The following is an 18459-nucleotide window of genomic DNA, read 5'->3' as shown; positions in this document are numbered from 1 at the left end:
ATGAACCATGCACTGTCTTCTGTTGAATGGAAAAGCTCGCTTACCTTTCTCCACGCTCGACAAACAGCTGGGACAAAGGCAGCCGCCCCGTTGCAAAGCTTTTGTTCGTCGCAGTCTGTGCTCGATCTTAAACAACAGCGAGTACCTCTACGCCTTCAGCCCTTTGGGGTTGACGATATGGATGTTCTCATCACGTTTATCATTCCAGCTATTCCGATATATAGTTCAACTTCGTGAATACAATAAATCAAAAGTCAAAGTATGATCAATTTGTTAGGATGAAACTTCATCGAGTTCAGGTCTGCATTACTTCCACCGTTCTAACTTCCGAGTTTCACATTTTGGTATCAGGAGAGCATGATATGTGAGGAGGTGGGATGAGGAATCTTTGGTAGGTGTCAAATTCTGGTTTGAATTTTACTCCTGGTATCAGGATAACATGATATGCGAAGAGGTGGCACGAGGAATCTTTGGAACGTATCAAATTCTGGCCCGAATTTTACTCCTGATATCAGGATAACATGATATGCGAAGAGGTGGCGGCACGAGAAATCTTTGGTAGGTATGAAATTCTGGCTCGAATTTTACATTTTGGTATCAGGAGAACATGATGTGCGAGGAGGGAGCACGAATAAAATCTGACACGTTTGTTTGTTTGTTTGATTGTTTATTAAAGTTACTATATAATAACAAGTTATTTCACTACTGCTTACTTATAACTAGTACATCTTTTCACTTATGGGTATGTATTTGCACGCATTTCTTTTATTTTTATGTACGGATGCCCCTAGTATACGGCAACCGATAGTAGTCTGCTTGTCGGATCGGTTATCATCTCGTAGCCGCAGAGGTACCCCTTTCATGCGGCAACCTATGCTAGCCGGTTCGTCGTTTCAGTTGCCATCTCGTAGGCGCAGAGGGGCCCCTGTTATGCGGCAACCAATACTAGCCGGTTTGTCGTTTTGGTTGTCATCTCGTAGGCGCAGGGGTGCCCTGTTATGGAATAGTCTTTACTAATCTTTTTGTTATTTCTATTGTCCCGTCACAAAATTGCCCCGTGCTCGATTTCACAACAATTATGTTAGATAAAATAATACTTAAAAAACTATTTGCGACTGTAATTGTATCAATTCCTACATTTTTTTTTTGTTAAAAATCATAATCAAATAATAATTTAAGAATTATATTTTAGACAATATATCATTATTAATACCTTCTGTATTTGAGATTTGGTTTAACTATTACAATTGGGAAAGAACCACCTTAAATGAGATTTTGCAGGATTGTTCCGTTCTACCAAAAAATGACACGTGTAAAGTCATAAGTAGCAACTCGACTTAATTTTCGAAAAAATGGAGTTTTTTAGGTAAAGACGTCTAGAACATTGAGAGTATTTTCAAGGCAGCTTAGTGCCTTAGTGGTGAATAATAAAAGAAATATTAGATGTTTTTACCGAAAGCACGTGGTTCGAGAGCATTGTCCATACTTCGTGTCTTAAGATTATACTTAATCAATTACATACAATACTTACAATTATATCTACAAACATGGTGGCAATTACAAAAATTCGACTTATAATTTAATTACTGAATCCGACGCTATCATTATTTTACAGTCTTAAACAATTCTAGGATTTTTATGCATAGCTTTTCAGCACTCCCCACTCCTTCGCGAGGAGAACAATTAAATTATAATTTGTACATTGTGAAATATTCCACTCTATAATTTAAATTAAACTTTCTACTCAACGAGTCGCGGATAAATAGTTTATCTGTCACTCGTCATTTGAAATGTTTATCTAGATAAGAATTCTGCCCATCAGTGGTAGTGGATTCTGCTTATCAGTCAAGATACGAGTACCATCATCGAGTCGCTGCCGAGCTCTTTCGCTTCCTCTTCGCGACTAGGGTCGTCCTTTTAGTGGTTCTTGCGACGACCAGCAACTGACTTTGGTTACTCTTCGGAAGGGAAAGGATCCTAGCAGCGGCTGTCACGCTGCGTGTTACAATTTTCGGGGACGACAGCTCCCCAAATATACAACTGATTGACGGAAAGTTGTGCGTCATTCTTGGACGACGTTGGCGACGACAGACTCTCAGTTCCTTTCCAGAATCCGACCATTTCCACGAGTAGTAAAAGTCTACGATGTCCTTCTGTGAAATTTAACAATAGGAAGGTACAATAAAGAAAAAGACAGAACAATAAGAGCAACATGAAAGGCTAAAATGGAATTGTGAATAAACTTGAAGCATTGCAAGAGGTTCGCAATGATGGTTGTGTAATGATCAATTTGAATTGGTAGAGTGAAATGTAAATTATAAAAGAAGAATAAAAGGAATTGCAGTTAATGGTGTTTAAGATTTTAGTAATATACCGATTTACTATTTGATAGGCTATTGAAGGAATTAGAGAAAGAAAAATATATGAAAAATAATTGTAATTTAGAAACGTACCATGTCCCTCCGAGGCAGTAGATCTCTCTGTATATTCGCAAAATTCTTTCCATGCCTGACAATCCCCTGAATGAAGAGTTCCTGAAGCACAAAGTACCATTACATATTAATGCACTGTAGAAATACATAAATCATATTATTGTATAAAATTTGAAGTAGATAGATCTGATACTTTTTGGTTTTAATTAACAAAGAAACTAAGCTCTCTAGACCTAAATCACCCCTTGCAAGAAGCCATCTTGGCAACTAACATTATTGAGACATGAGAAAAGCGCCTTAAATTATTATTATTATTACCATTAATGTATAAGATTCGAAGTAAAGGGGTCTAATACTTTCTAGCTTTAATTAACAAAGAAGGTAACAGTGCTCTCTAAACCTAGATCATCCCTTGCAAGAAACCATATTGGCAACTCACATTATTCAGACATGAGAAAAGCTCCTTAAATTATTATTATTACTATTATTGTACAAGACTTGAAGTAAAGGGGTCTAATATTTTCTAGCTTTAATTAACAAAGAAGCTCACAGTGCTCTCTAGACCTAGATCACCCCTTGCAAGAAACCATATTGGCAACTAACATTATGGAGACATGAGAAAGGCTCCTCAAATCTGTTTTAGAAATTTTACAGATTCCAGAAAGCGTTTAGATTTATTTTATCTGGAGAAATTTAAGTGTGAAACTCACCGTTTCGTCGCTGGTCCATCTTGAGAACAGCCTGCGAGGTAATTCTTTCGTGAGGAGGGTCTTCAGGGCGACTTCCGGCATATATTCGGAGTCGTGGAGAATATCTGTGATATATTGTTCCGCGTAACCCGTGCAGGAATTCTCCATGGCCTCCCGATTGGGTATACCGAGATTCTCTTGAACGAACGTCAGAACGGAGCGAGCCATGAAGACGTAGAACGGAATCCATTGGTTCACCTCGTCGCTAGGACTCCAAATTTTCTCCTCTGGGAAATCTCTGTAGTCGGTGTCCAGATTGATCGACTCTCGACACTCTGGGATCTCGGCGGCGGCCTCCAGGTAGCCCTGAAAATCAAACAAAGGAAATTAGTAGCTATTCAAGATTAGCCTTCTGTTCCCCTTGCAATAATGTTCGCGAAGAATTTAATGTCGGGTGGTTCCCAATTTAAAGAATCGTTTTACTGTAACTCCCCATATTTATTTATTTAGATTGGACGAATTGTAATAAGAGTTATAGGAAAGTAATATTCTTCGCGAGCATAGTTGCAAAGGGAGGAGTTAAAATTTATATCGAAATTAGAAAGCAGAGGAAGTGGAAGAAACTTTTTCCATGCTTCTATTTATTCACATTAAAATCTTCATTTACAGAATATTTTTATAAATTATATTACTTGTAAAATTCACTTACGAACCGCGATCTTTATGAACATTTTACTGCCTCTGCAGTCTTCCTCGAAAAATGAAAATTACAATGGGTGTAGAATGTAATTCGTACACTGATCAATTTCCAAAAAAACTGTGCAAAATTGTAATTTATTAACTTATTTTTTGTAAACAATGGCATTCTACATATTCTCGGAAATCTCTAGAATAGATAGATTACAAAAAAAAATAGCTATTTATGTAAGTTGCGAAATTAACAAGAAAAAAATAATTAATCGATAGAAATGTTGAAGCAATAAGTATTCGCACGACTGTTTAATTTTTAAAACTTGATTAAAAAAGAAAAAGAAATTTACATTGATTTATACGTTATGTACTTATATTATATATACTTATTATTACTATTATTGTACAAGATTTGAAGTAAAGGGGTCTAATATTTTCTAACTTAGTATTATATAGTATTGTCTAGTATTAAATGTACTTCCTTCGTGAGATTTCTTGTTGATATTATAATTATTGTAACTTTTCCAAGCATTAAATTAACTAAATTATTAGTTATTCGAAGTGAAATCTTTTTTCCATTCCTCTATTAGAACCTTTCTTAAAAGTATTAGGTTATCCCAAAAGTTTCTTCCATTTCATTAATAAGTAATACATACACAATATTTTATGTCTAATGCTACATTATTGAATTGTGTACAATTCATTTTGCTCCATTACTGTTACAACATCAACATCTAAGAAATTAGATTGTCTATTTATATAAACACAAAATAATTCAGTGCAAATTACGAAAGAAACTTTTGAGACAACCTAATCCGTACGGAGCAATAAATTAATGTGTTTACGTTACAAACTCTACTAAAAATGGTTCGTCATAAGAATCGTACAAATACTTATTGCTTCTATACTTTTACCCACTTTTCGCATCTTTTTGGTAATTTCACAAATTATATTAACTAGTAAATGTTGTTTGGACTATATCTATCTTAGAGACTTCCGAGAATATGTAGAATATCATTGATTATAAAAAAATAAGTTAAGAAACTACAATTTCACACAAAAGTTTTTTGGGAAATTCATCGATGTACGAATACATTCTACACCCATTGTAATTTTCATTTTTCGAGGAAGACTGCAGAGGCAGTAAAATGTTCATAAAGATCGCGGTTCGTAAGTGAATTTTACAAGTAATATAATTTATAAAAATATTCTGTAAATGAAGATTTTAATGTGAATAAATAGAAGCATGGAAAAAGTTTCTTCCATTTCCTCTGCTTTCTAATTTCGATATAAATTTTAACTCCTCCCTTTGCAACTATGCTCGCGAAGAATATTACTTTCCTATAATTCGTATTACAATTAGTCCAATCGAGATAGAATTTGTTTAGTTATTTGAGAAATATATTTAATTTCCATTATTCATGGACGATAACAAAGAAACAAACAAAGAATCACGAGAAGATGTTCGAATTGATATTATTCATAAATTCTTCAATCAAATTTGAAACGTTCCTCTATACGTTCCACCCTATAATTAACCGAGATTCCAGCATTAAAACTCGATTAAGACAGCCACGTGAAGAAGAAGTAGGTCTGGGTTACATACCTCGTCCGTGTTTTCGGTTTTGTAAGTCATGGGACAGTCCAGCCTCTTCTTTTCCATAACTTTATGAACACCCATTGAATTGCCAAGTTTCCGTTTGCTTCTCGAAGGTAACGATTCCGAGTTGGAGACGTTAATGATGAAGGTAATCTTCGGGTCCGCTTTAATAGGATCTGCGACAACCACCCCCTCAAGAGGAGGGTTTGTCACAGTTCACCCCCACCCCCACGCGCCCTTTCCACTCTACCTGTAAGAAAGGACCTATGGCCAGAAAGGTCCACCACTTGTAAATAACATCCCAAAACTGCTTCCTAAGAATCTCCCTTACCCCTGTTTATTACCCCTATTGCTCCAATTCTCCCACTAGTTGGACCTAATTGAATTTAACAAATTGGCTATTCATAACGGAATCGAATGATTACTATTCCGATCATCCTTCGCAACTGCCAGATTAAGGGGGGAGTCTGGTCCAGCTAATGTATTTTTCTAATGCATATAATTTCCAGATATAATTAATTTTTGTTACTGAAACTTTTTTTACATATACATAAAGGGACGTCCAAAGAAGAAAATTTGACAGTGTAGATTTAATTTAAATGTATACATACATACATATACAGAGTGTCTCATTATAATCTTTCCACGCGATTATCTCACAAAATATTCGTCATTCGAAAAAAATGTTTAAACGAAACATGCTCTATCTGAAGGGTGACATTCAATGCTGTACACTGTTTTTTTCTTGGAGGAGTGCCTCCGAGATTTGAAGGTCACCTTTGTTTTTTTAAATGGAAACGTAGTTTTTGTTCGCGCTAAACATATTATGTTGACCTTGAAAAGCCATTCAAGGTCATTTCCATGGCTTAAACTTTTCTTCTTCTGGTGGCCAGTGTAATGTCTTCTAAAAGGATTTGCAACTCATTACGAAGAAAATTATTGTATTGTTCTCCAGTTAGTGTACCATTAAAAAGATATGGATCCACTTAATAGCCACCAATAATGCCACACCAAACATTTAGAGACCATTGACGCTGATGTTCAATTGCTCGATGCCAGTGAGGGTTTTCATCACACCAATAGTAGAAATTGTGACGATTCATTTCTCCTGTGTTTTTGAAAGTTGCTTCATTCGAAAATAGCACATAGGAGAAAAATAAAGGATCATGCATTATCCTACGCTGAGACTATTGACAAAATCTCAATCTGGCACCATAATCGGGATCACATAATGCTTGATGTAAAGAAATGTGATACGGGTGAAAATGATGTCGTCGAAGGATTCTTGACACCGTACATTATGATACGCTGGACGTCCAGTGAAGAAGAAAACTTTAAGACATGGAAATGACCTTGAATGACATTTCAAGGTCAACATAATATAGATCAATGAATTCGTCTAGAGTCGTTGTTTCCATTTAAAAAAAAAAAGGTGACCTTCAAATCTCGGAGGCGCCTCCAGCTAGAAAAAAACAGTGTACACCATTGAATGTCCCTATTCAGCTAGAGCATGTTTCGTTTAAACATTTTTTTCGAATGATGAATATTTTGCGAGATAATCGCGTGAAAAGATTATAATGCGACACCCTGTATAGATATAGTAGTCGCAAGGAAAGGATTCGGTGAAAACGGTGGGATACGTGGTGCCCTGGGAAAACATCTGATAGATAAAATCAGAAAATTTGTTTCTTTAGTAGATACGTAAAATGCATATGAACCTCAATTTGCAAAAAAAAATTGTTAATTGCAAAAACGGCGCCAAAAAACATGAAAATGAACGATACATTACGGCCGTTATTTTGCAATAACTTTATGCTATAATAATAATTCATTCAGAGTCGAGGTTCATTAGCATATAAACTTAATTACCTTCAATTTAAGCGTTGAATCAAGCGAATCGGATAAAAATTCGATGAGCTATGCGTCCCACCGTTTTGACCGAATCCTTTCCCTGCGACTACTATATCTATTGTATGTATGTATACATTCAAATTAAATCTACACTGTGAAATTTTCTTCTTTGAACGTCCCTTTATATGTAAAAAAAGTTTAAATAACAAAAATTAATTATATCTGGAAATTATATGCATTAGAAAAATACATTAGCTGGAACTACATTTGTAATCTGCAGTCGTACATCGGTGGGCTTGTAATCTTTTATAGATAATCGTTTCCGATTAGTCGTTAATCATTAATCATGGTTACTGATTATTCGACAACAGACATGGGATTACATCTTGTTTAAATGCTTGATAATGGGAACATAGTATAGATTTAATTTGATAGTGGATGTACACATTTCTTAGAAGTAATAAAAACATTCGTTTTTGTGATATACGGTGGGAAGTAAATATTGTAGTAGTTTGTTTATGTTATGATACCTCTGTAGGTCAATAATTATAGATTTTACAAATGAGCACTTCCTTTTTGATATTTATAATCTACAAGTCAGTAGAAGTGGTAAATTTATTTTCATAATGGGAGCACGCATTTGTTTTTTGTAGTATTACCTTCGTAAGCCAATAAAGATTGTATGTTCTTTTTGGTATTAGCATATTCATCACAATTATCTCAGGTAATATTTATATTAATATTCTGTAGCCTCATATTAATATAAATCAATAGTGTATCTTATTTTTGGTAACGATAGTTCGCTTTCCTATGAGCTAATATTTATACAATTAATATTACTGAAACAATACACACTAACATATACATATAATATTCTAGAAAATAAATATATTCGCCATAAACAATATTCTAGAAAGCAAATACAAATACGACTATAGAAAAAATGTAATTCTATTTATACCCACGAAAAGAATCTAAACTTTCCAATAATCTTTCCAAAAGACACGCTTAACAGCAAAAAATTATAAATATTACTACAGTGGGTGTAGAATTTGTGTAATTGTAGTGTCTTAACTTGTTTTTTTATAATCAATGATATTTACATATTCTCGGAAATCTCTAAGATAGATATAGTCCAAGCAACATTTACTAGTTAATATAATTTATGAAATTACCAAAAAGATGCGAAAAGTGGGTAAAAGTATAGAAGCAATAAGTTCTTGTACGATTCTTATGACGAACCATGTTTAGTAGAGTTTGTAATGTAAACACATTAATTTATTGCTCCGTACGAATTAGAAAACCTCAAATTTCCAGGAAAGTACTTTTAAAGAAGGCTCTAATAGAAGAATGGAAGAAGATCTCACTTCTTATTAACTTCTAACTAATAATTTAGTTAATTTAATGCTTATCCCGCGAAGGAAGTATTATATACTTAGAAATTAATGGAAATTTCTTTTTTTCTTAATGATGTTTTAAAAATTAAACAGTTGTGCGAATACTTATTGCTTCAATATTTCTATCGATTAATTATTTTTTTCTTGTTAATTTTGCAACAGTACATAAATAGCTATTTTTTTGAATTCTATCTATTCTACAGATTTCCGAAAATATGCAGAACATCATTGTTTATAAAAAGTAAGTTAATAAATTACAATTTTACATAGTTTTTTTTAGAAATTGATCGGTGTTCGAATACTTTCTACACCCACTGTATACTCTTCCTGAAATAATTATGCTCGCATTGGATGAGTAATCATTAGACTGCCGATTTTTATGCATTTATAGGAAATTTGAATGTGCAAGAACCTACAAAATGCAAACAATATGCAATAATATAAAAAGGATTGAAAGTAAAGTTCATGTTATAATATTTGCAGAATAAAATAAATTCCTAGTTAGGTTCAATTTTTGTAGGCATGTTCGCGAAGATTTTATTTTGCATAAAGATCCGCAGTCTAGTAATCACAATCATTTCCCCACGTCAGGAGGTTTAAGGGGATCTTGCAATTGTTTCTTAGCAAAACACTCACCCTCTTTGGGAGGAGGACGCCAGATAATACCAGAATCCTGCAGCGAGAAGGCTCTAGGGAGATGAAGTCACGTACTTCAGAATGTAATCAAATGTTTTATCGACGTTAGAACGATCTGAATAACGTGCACAAATCTCTGATCCCTCTCTCCTCGATGAAGAGATGTAACTATGTATCTTTCCTTTTTCCTCTTCGTCGTAATTTTTGGTTATTTAACATAGTTTCACAAATGAATTGTCGAGCCACATGAGCCCCAAGAAGAAAACTGAAGTGAACAACGGAGAGCTCTGGCGAGAGGCACCGTGTCAATTCGTGAGATAAGATAAGCTCCAGAGGATACGCAACGACGGGGGATTTTCAGAAATTTCCTTACGGAACATGTTATCGATTCGTTATGGTTATTTAATCGTTTTCGGTCGCTAGATGATTATGCTAATTTTTCCTCCTCTTTGGAGCAATTTCTGCTGATTTGTATTTTATGGGATACACTGTAGATGCTCGATGACGATTCAATCCTATTTGTCTATTTTTTTTTTTTTGTTTTGTTTATAATACTACTATAGAAACTTGGAAGAATTTTGAATTTTAGTAATGTCGAGAAGAAAATAATAATTTAATTTCTTACCCTCTTGAAATTGATTAATTGAAGTCAATATCATGCAATCGGTACACGAAGCACAGTTTGTAGTATCTAATATTCTTATTTGTATAGATAGCATATATAAAAGTATTAACAAAAAATTGGCGATTGGACGATGGTGAATTCTTCACAATGATTGAATATTTTCGTCAGTTTTTTTCTCTACCTTTTATTTTGAAGAATACTCCACTCCTTAATGTAAAAAGGAAATAATAATTCTCACTTGAAATTTACATCATATTGTTCAGGAAGTAACCTTTTAATTGCTATTATTCCAATATGTGATGTATGAAGCCGGTTTTAATATCTACTGTTTACATTTATACAGATACTGGTACTTCAAAAAGTACAAAAAGAAAAATGTATATGCATATTGGCGAGAATATGTTTCAACTAGAGGTTTACACATACGTATGTATTAAAATTAGGGGGCAAGAATTGATAACTTAGAACACCTAATTGCTTAAAGACTAGACAATCGGAAATAAAGCCAAAGAGGTTTTAATTTTTCTTAGAGAAGTTCCTCTGCGTTGTTTCTTTCTCTTACTTATTTTCATAGATCGTTTACCCTGGAAGGTCTCTGAGCCTCTCCATGATTCACGTTATTTGTACAAAGATTGTTCTCAGTCCAGAAGTCTATAAACTCGCCGCGTCACCGTATGAAAATAATACTGTAAGCTGAAGAATAAGTAACGCTCGCTATTACGTGAAAATAGCTACTGATACGTGCACAGAAATCCCTGTTTAAACAGCTCGAATCATTCTTACATCACTGCTTAGGATACGAGTGCGTTGAGAATGAATCAAATGATCATAAACGAATTCAAATTTCTTTATGAATCTCAAGAATGAGATTAAACCTCTGTCCTACAGTTTTCAACATCACCTTCAGATACAGAATTACATTTTTGTATCATGTAACAATTTATAAAATAAAAATCATTGTATAATAAATTAAACAGTTGCACAAAACAGTTCAATTTTCATTACATAAAAATTCAGATTTTAATTCCAATGCAAAGAGTAACTTGCAGTTACTGTTTACTTATCATTAACCCCATTTTTGTCTAGATAAGAATTTTGCACATCTCAGCGTCGAAGCTTAATTAAATGTATGCTCTCGAAAGGCTAATAATTGTATAAATTATATATAGTCTTCCCAACTGATTACAGAGACAATAAAAATGATCTTACTCAAGTATGCAAAGTTCAAGGCTCGGGTTCAAGCTGTGATCGAGGCAAATAAAGATTTTCTGAACGTGCACAGTCTTGCATAGATTATTTTTCTATTTCCTGGGCACCCTTTCATTAGGATATCCCGGAAGCTAATCGTGTACCTGAAAGACCTGCGACAATAATATAGGTCAGCTATTGTTGCACAGGTAAGGGAAGGCCGTTTGGCAAGAGCACAAAGCGGGCACGGTAGTTAGACACGTGTATGCGTTATAAATACAAGTTTATCGTGGCAAATCGTTTACGTACACGCATATACAACAATCCTGACGCGGTGCAAACTTACAATTGAATTAGAGCGTGAAACTGATTCTTACAAATAATTCTACCGTGTGTACGATTAACGTGAAAACGAAGTTGCTGTTAGCTACTATTTTACAAGTATCGTCGGTACAAAATTAAATACATAATTAAAAAAATTTCATCGATTTCAAAGAAGTACAAGTGATCATATCAGGGTGGCCCACAAGTTTCTTTTAATATTATTTTTGTATAATTTTCTTAACTAAATTAATTCATTTTATTCGTATGAATGTATTTACGATACTTTCAATATAAAATTGTATTAAATTAAATCATGTTGCAAATTCATTCTAATCTTTTAAACAGAAGCGAAAATAAAAAAAAATTGCACATAATATATTCATATATTTAGTACATAATAAATCATAATACATAATTACTAATGTATAATATACATTATATTAATCTTTTTGATACAATGGTCTTCGCATCGTACGATAATCTCCATTTCTCTGGTTACATTAATGTTTGAATTTAATGTGAATCAAAACACATGGCCCACCCTTTCGTCCTTCGTTCAAAGTCGTATTTAGTTTATAGATCAAAGGTAGGAAGCATTTTGTTCACATAAACGAGAACGAATAGAAACAATCAAATGGGAAATTGTATAATAGATTACAAAGTAATCGGCATTTGATACGGGCTGCGGCGTAGATAATCAAACAGACTAAATTATGTAAATTTTATAGATACAATCTGTGTACCTATAGTTTCTTCTTTTCGCGTCCACAGAGATGAGAAAAATTCTAGTCTGGATCAAAATGTCCAATAAAAAATGCAAAATAAATTATGCAATCCGTTATCCATTAAATAAAAATTACAATTTCAATTTGACATTTCACAATGAACTAAATAATTTCACTGTTCAGTTGAATAAACAATATAAATTAATATAAATTTATTCAAATCGAATTTTGTCCTCCTCTGTACGCGCAATAAACATAAATTATACATTAAAAGAAATGTACGCTATTATGGTTCTCTTTAGCCCATCGTCCGTGCAATTTTTCCCGTTAAAAATGAAATCATTACGATGATTATTGCACAGCCATCAAGTAATAAATAGAGCTCGTAATAATTTCGAATGCATTTCGAGAGTTTCATTTGATTTTTTAAATCTTTTTATTGTGCAAGATAGTCTGTGTCTGGCTCGATGCGAAGAGTACCTGTCTTTCACCAAAAAAAAGGTGAGAATAAATGAAGAACATATGTCTTATTCTTTCGACAAATCATTGTATTATTTGTCAAAAGCGCGTTAACGTCGAATATCATTTCATTAAATGTTTACACCGAGTGAAACGAATAGAATTCGCAATCCATTGAACTGGACTTTGAAGAATAGTAAAAGATAAAGCTAGAGTGCTAATGTTGATCGTTATTCAACAAATGCAAACCGTGTCTCGAGATCGGTACACGACCGTTCGCGTGTACCAATGCACGATATATAATACAGTTTAAGAGAAAATCGAATGTCGAGAATTCCTCCAAAGTTTATGATCACGAGTACACCCGTTGGTCTGTACAAACTAGAGCGTCACCTTCCGTGTAGACAGGGGTACTATCACAAACCATTTTTAAAAGTAATCGTTAGTAGAAATGCTTACACATAGACAAAGGAAACTTACTGTGTACTGTCATCCTGATGTTGCTATTTATTCTATTGTGAAACACTCCACGGTGATGCGATGCAAAGCGTGGGATAACTCAAAAGTCTCTAAATTAAATTGATTAGATTCCTAAGTGCAAAGTGAAAGTTTTCAAGTATGTAATTGGCAGTAACGATCTATCGATATAGTTCGCTTCAGTTATAAATCTTATTTCTACTTTGAAAGGATTACGACACCGTGACGACCTGAGGAATGAGATAGCTTTAGAGAATTTATTTCAAGGGCAGATATGTAACTTCATGAAACATTTTGTAACAAAATTACAGGCCCATCCTAGAAATAAATTATGAAAAGCTACCTCAGTGGGTAATCTTGTCGTAACCATTCAAATTTCGTTTCACTGGAATGTTCAGGTTGTGACGGCATCCCTGTCCAACGTATTGGATTGACATATCGCTAGAGAGAAAGGGAATTTGTATATCTGTACAATGTTAGAGTTCAATCTCGTCTGCGCCACGTGAATTTCGCTCTTTGACTTGACGCTTCCGTGGCTACCGGGGGCGGATGCGAATAAGGGCAAGCAGGTTTAGTGCAGAAAGGATGATACTTGCACTGTTGCGCGGGATGAGAGAATACGCATCCCAACTTTGTGCACGATAAGCCGAATTTGCATTTAGGATGTCTGTAAGCGCACTTGCTTCCGAATTTACACGCTGGGAATGCACTGTAATGAAAAGAAAATAATTAAATGACCGCCTATACGTGGTAAGCCAATTTAAGGAGACTGTCTATTCCAAAGATTAAAAGATATCCGTTTACTTTACTAGGCAGGCCCCTTAAAGCTATCGAAAAAAAGAAATAACCTGCATATAACGAGAGGGTGAAGATATGCGCACTTATTTCCCAACGTACAGTTGGGCCAGTATCTACATTTTTCTTTCGACTTGTCTATAACTGTCACTGCATTTTCGGTTAATGGCTTCTTTTCTAAACCTGAAAGAGCAAGAAAAAAGGTTAGAAGGAATTTTCTTATAATGGACATTTAATAAGCGATTTACAATTAGGTTACTCACGTTTGGTTAATATTGGAGTCGTTGGTAAGGTGCTGGATTTCAAAACTGCAGGACTGGGCGAGTGAGATCTATTATACACTATAGGACTTAATTTTCTTCTCTTTCTCGGTACTTCCTCAGTAATCTTCTCGACATTTTCGGTGTTACAATTTTCGTTATTCTCTTCAGCTCTTTCTTTTCCACTCGCGTCCTCCTCATCTTCCACTTCGGTTACTTGAAAAACAGATGTTTCTGACTCATTCTGAGTATATACGTCATTTTGTGGTGTTAAAAGCACAAGTTCATCGTCTTCATTTACCTTCAAATACGATTCAGACGTTAACTCAATGAATTGGTAAAGAAAGTCAAGAAATGTGCATCGGAATGAGTTTAATAGAAAAGTATTAAGAGCTATTGTTCTTGTTAACTACCTCCATTTCTAATCGTTCCTCGTCGTCGGACGCAGTTTTCTCCTTTGCGAGATTATTGTTGTATCCGTTCAAAGTGACCAGAAACTTCTGGTTGTCGTCGCTCCTTTGGAACAAAGACATTACAACCCCCATGTGTTCTTCTGTAACTGACTGATGTATGTCTGTAAACCACATAATATTGAATGTCTTATGGAAACAATTTTATTTCAACTTAAATTATTTGAATTGTTATATATATATGTATAATTCTATTGTTTTATTTTTTATGAAATCTATGTATCAGTCTTTATAAGTATCCCTCTAAACTTGGTCCCTTTTCATAACTCGTACAAGTACTTTAGAATAATATGTGATATTACGCTATTAAATAATATATGATATAAGCTATTAAAATGAAATGAGGGATCGTGAAAACATTATTTTGCGAATTTGTACCTCCAACCAGTGTTCTTTTAAAGTATATATAATGTGAATGAATCTTGCATGGCCATGTGGTTTTTTAAAATGTATACAATTGTAAACAAAACGTATCGGTTTATGTAGTATTTATTAACAAATTTCAAAAAAATACACCACGATCAACAAAATTAAATCAACATTGTAATCTATATAAAAACCTAGGTATTATATATGTCTGCCTGTGTCTTGAAAACGTACTTACAAGACTTCGATTTAGTCTCGGACACATCCGTGTTTAATTCAACTTGAATCTTCTCCATGACCAATCTCTTGTTGGAATTAAGGTGTACCGATAAATTTTGGCCTACGTCTCGAACGGGACCAGGCTTAAGGCGTTTTAATGTTTGCTTCTTATCCTAAGGAAATAGGCGTTTAATGAAAATAAAAGATACATTTTCTATCAAACTTTTAAGTAATCAAATCACATTATGCATACCAATAAACATGGTTCTGGATTTTTTTGTGTGACGACAGATTGATTAGCTTCTGCAACGGCTCTCAATAACAGCGATTGTGTAGCACGTTTCTGTGCGGGTTGTAACGGCTTCAAAGGTCTCGGCGTTACAATTACTTTACTGGGTATCTTGGTGTCTTCAATATCTTCCGTATCGCTGGATTCCTTGCTAGTTTTCTCCAACGATTTTAATCGTTTTCTTTCAGTCTTCATTGGTATAGATTTATTTACAGCTATTATGCGGGATTTGATAGGCCCAGAGTTCTTCGCGGACTGCTCAACCTCGTCTAATTCTTCTTCCGCACCTAGATTAAGGTAGTCCTCGTCCTCGCTACTCTGGGAACGCCTAATCGTCGAATTGAAACCACATTTAACGCTTACCGGCCTAAAATTATTTCTGAATGGTTCCAATCTATTCTTTATATTTTTATTGTTACTTAAAATATCGCGATCTTGATCTAGAAGTTTGCTCTTGAAGTCTGCCGGTTCTTTACTTCCTAATTGTTTCTGCACCTTATTGAAACTCGCGATACCTAAACGATCTTTAATCGTACCCGTTGTTTTCTCTATTAGTTTCGACTTTAAATTTGTAGTTACTTTCTCCCTTAACTCTATACTTTTAGGTACTTTCTCGACTTTAGAATTACACAGTCGAATCTTGATATCGCTAGCTTTGTCCGAGTCATTGTGTTTTAATTCGATTTCACGACTCCTCTTCGCACGATCGTCTGCATCGAAGTTCCTTCCTCTTTGGAAGTTATTGTTGCGGTTGGTATCGAATCGATGCTTCTCAACGCGCTTCTCATTCTGTCTGTACCGACTTTCGTTATCTATTTTCTCCCTGTGAATTTCGAATTTCTTTCTGGGAGACGCTATACCGAGGCGATTTTTAACGGACACAACAGAAGTAACTTTTGGTTTGTTAATACAGGACTTCAATTTCTTTGTGTTGTCCTCTGTTGTAGTTTCAGCATCCTCTTCGACCTTTGATCGCTTTGTTTCAATTAGTTTCTTCTCTAAAGTATCGCGATAATTAATGGACATATCTAACGGCCTTTTTAAATTCCTGGATGATGCATCATCCACCTTTGACTCGATATCAAGATCTCCAGACTTGATACTAGAGGTTTCAATGATGCTTATTACTTTATGCGTGTTTCCATTCTGATTATCATTTGATTGTATCTTCTTCACCACAGGCTGTGGAAGAATGGTACTGTTTACTTCGGCATCCACTTTCTCTTCGTGACTCACACTCTTCACAGGCTTATCTATAGCTTTATTTTGAAGTGTATCCAACTTCTGACTAGATACGGATGGTTTTGCGCTTTGTTTGTTGACTGACTTGTCATCCTTTATTGTTTTATTGGAAGACTTATCTGTGGCTGGGGTGACGAGCTGATCTTCCAAGAAAGAGGTTGTCGATGATTTTTTCTTTTTCCTTTCTTCCTCCTGCTTCACAACAACTGTAGGCACAAATTCTCTTAATGATTTCTTTTTTGCTACGGTAACCTTCTGCAACTTCTTCAACACTTGGTCATGTAACCAATCGACAAATGGCGTTGTACAGCTTTCCAAAAAGAGGTTCAGATCATCATGCATTTGTTGACGAGACTTTTTATTTACAACCATTACTAAAATATAATCTGGCAACTCTTCATCGTATCGTACTCCTAATTCTAGCAGTTTAGCACGAATGGCGCTCTGAAAGAGAATAATAACAAGCATGATTAGAGATTGGACAAAATAAAATGGAGTAAACCTGAATAAGATGTTACAATTGATTGTACAGATATAGTGATTTTATTAAGTTTCAAGAGGACTGTAAACTAACATCCTCATTGAAAGTGAAATACAAGTCCTTTGCAATGCATTCTGTGGACCACAATGCATTGATATTGCTTTTTGGAGCAGGCAAAATCTTAAAGTTCAGGTGCACAAAAGAAGCCTTTCGAATTAGAAATGTTGTCCAAAATTGTTGACACATTGAAGTTTCTTTGAAATCACTATAATCATACCATCGACTGTACCTTTTTAATCTGAAATAAAATAGCTTGCAGGAGTATTATAAATGTTGTCTGAAACCGACAAGGAACGATTGCAAGAACGTTAAAACAAAAGTTATTGATAATCCTACGATATAACAAATTCGAAGCTACTAAACAAGACTAGATGTTCAGAAAAATTTAGGATGGCCAGTTAGAAGTGCGAATCTTCTACTTACTCGCAACTGATTTGTAACTTCTACACCGCGTATGTCCATGACTGACGATCACATTTAACAAGTTGATCGCGCGGAAGAAGTAAACGGTTGTCGAGTCAAGAAATTGACGATATTATCACGAATGTTAAAGAATAAAAACATCCTCTGCCACGAAGGATCAGAATGCCTCCTTCGCACTGAATAGGCATTTCATATAGATAGGAAACCACGCAAATACTTTATACTCTTCATACTGAAAACAAGCACACGAAGGTTTTTATCTCGACTGTCCACTATCCACGAACATAGGAACACAGGAATATAGGGATCGGGCACGGACACAAGAATATAGAGACTGGGCATAGACTGGCCATCCCTTTCAAGGAGTTACAACATTTTTGGGACACCCTGTATAGTCCTATACCAGTGTCTATCCCTACAGGGTGTCCCAAAAACGTTGTAACACCTTGAAAAGGGTGGTTCGGGAGGTGATTTGAAACAACTTTTTCCTTAGCAAAAATGTTGTCCGAGGCTTCGTTAAGGAGATATTAACGGAAAACCCCGACCAATCAGAGCGCGTAGCCTTCGCTACCCCGCTCGCTCCAACGGTATACGCGCGCTCTGATTGGTCGGGGTTTTTTGTTAATATCTCCTTAACAAAGCCTCAGACAACATTTTCGCTAAGGAAAATGTTGTTTCAAACCACCTCCCGAACCACCCTTTTCAAGGACCCCCAAAATTTTTGGGACACCCTGTATACTAAGGACGTGGTGCGGTATGAA

General features: G+C 34.9%; 2 protein-coding genes across 4 annotated transcripts; both read right to left on the bottom strand.

Moving 5' to 3' along the window:
- Nucleotides 1-1198: 1198 nt before the first annotated feature.
- Nucleotides 1199-10031, bottom strand: LOC128873849 (arginine-glutamic acid dipeptide repeats protein-like). Its single transcript, XM_054117774.1, has 5 exons — nt 9296-10031; nt 5418-5675; nt 3143-3487; nt 2454-2534; nt 1199-2153 (listed from the first exon to the last, which is right to left on the bottom strand). The coding sequence occupies exons 2-5, from the start codon at nt 5490-5492 to the stop codon at nt 1863-1865; spliced, it is 792 nt and encodes a 263-aa protein (XP_053973749.1). The 5' UTR covers nt 5493-5675; nt 9296-10031; the 3' UTR covers nt 1199-1862.
- A 1770-nt stretch (nt 10032-11801) lies between these two features.
- LOC128873846 (zinc finger CCCH domain-containing protein 14-like) lies at nt 11802-18125 on the bottom strand. Of its 3 annotated transcripts, none has more exons than XM_054117766.1 (7): nt 17699-18125; nt 15457-17178; nt 15223-15376; nt 14562-14722; nt 14152-14449; nt 13942-14071; nt 11802-13802 (listed from the first exon to the last, which is right to left on the bottom strand). In XM_054117766.1, the coding sequence occupies exons 1-7, from the start codon at nt 17735-17737 to the stop codon at nt 13577-13579; spliced, it is 2730 nt and encodes a 909-aa protein (XP_053973741.1). In that variant the 5' UTR covers nt 17738-18125; the 3' UTR covers nt 11802-13576. The 3 variants fall into 3 exon arrangements, with proteins under 3 accessions (XP_053973741.1, XP_053973740.1, XP_053973742.1); XM_054117765.1 differs by lacking the exon at nt 17699-18125 and adding an exon at nt 17309-17640; XM_054117767.1 differs by lacking the exons at nt 11802-13802; nt 13942-14071; nt 17699-18125 and adding an exon at nt 17309-17646 and having other exon boundaries at nt 14226-14364.
- Nucleotides 18126-18459: the final 334 nt, after the last annotated feature.

This window comes from Hylaeus volcanicus, chromosome 3 (assembly GCF_026283585.1).
Source record: "Hylaeus volcanicus isolate JK05 chromosome 3, UHH_iyHylVolc1.0_haploid, whole genome shotgun sequence".
NCBI classification, from domain to species: domain Eukaryota; kingdom Metazoa; phylum Arthropoda; class Insecta; order Hymenoptera; family Colletidae; genus Hylaeus; species Hylaeus volcanicus.
Note: the sequence above shows the minus strand (reverse complement) of the source record. Positions and strands in the feature narration are given on the sequence as shown.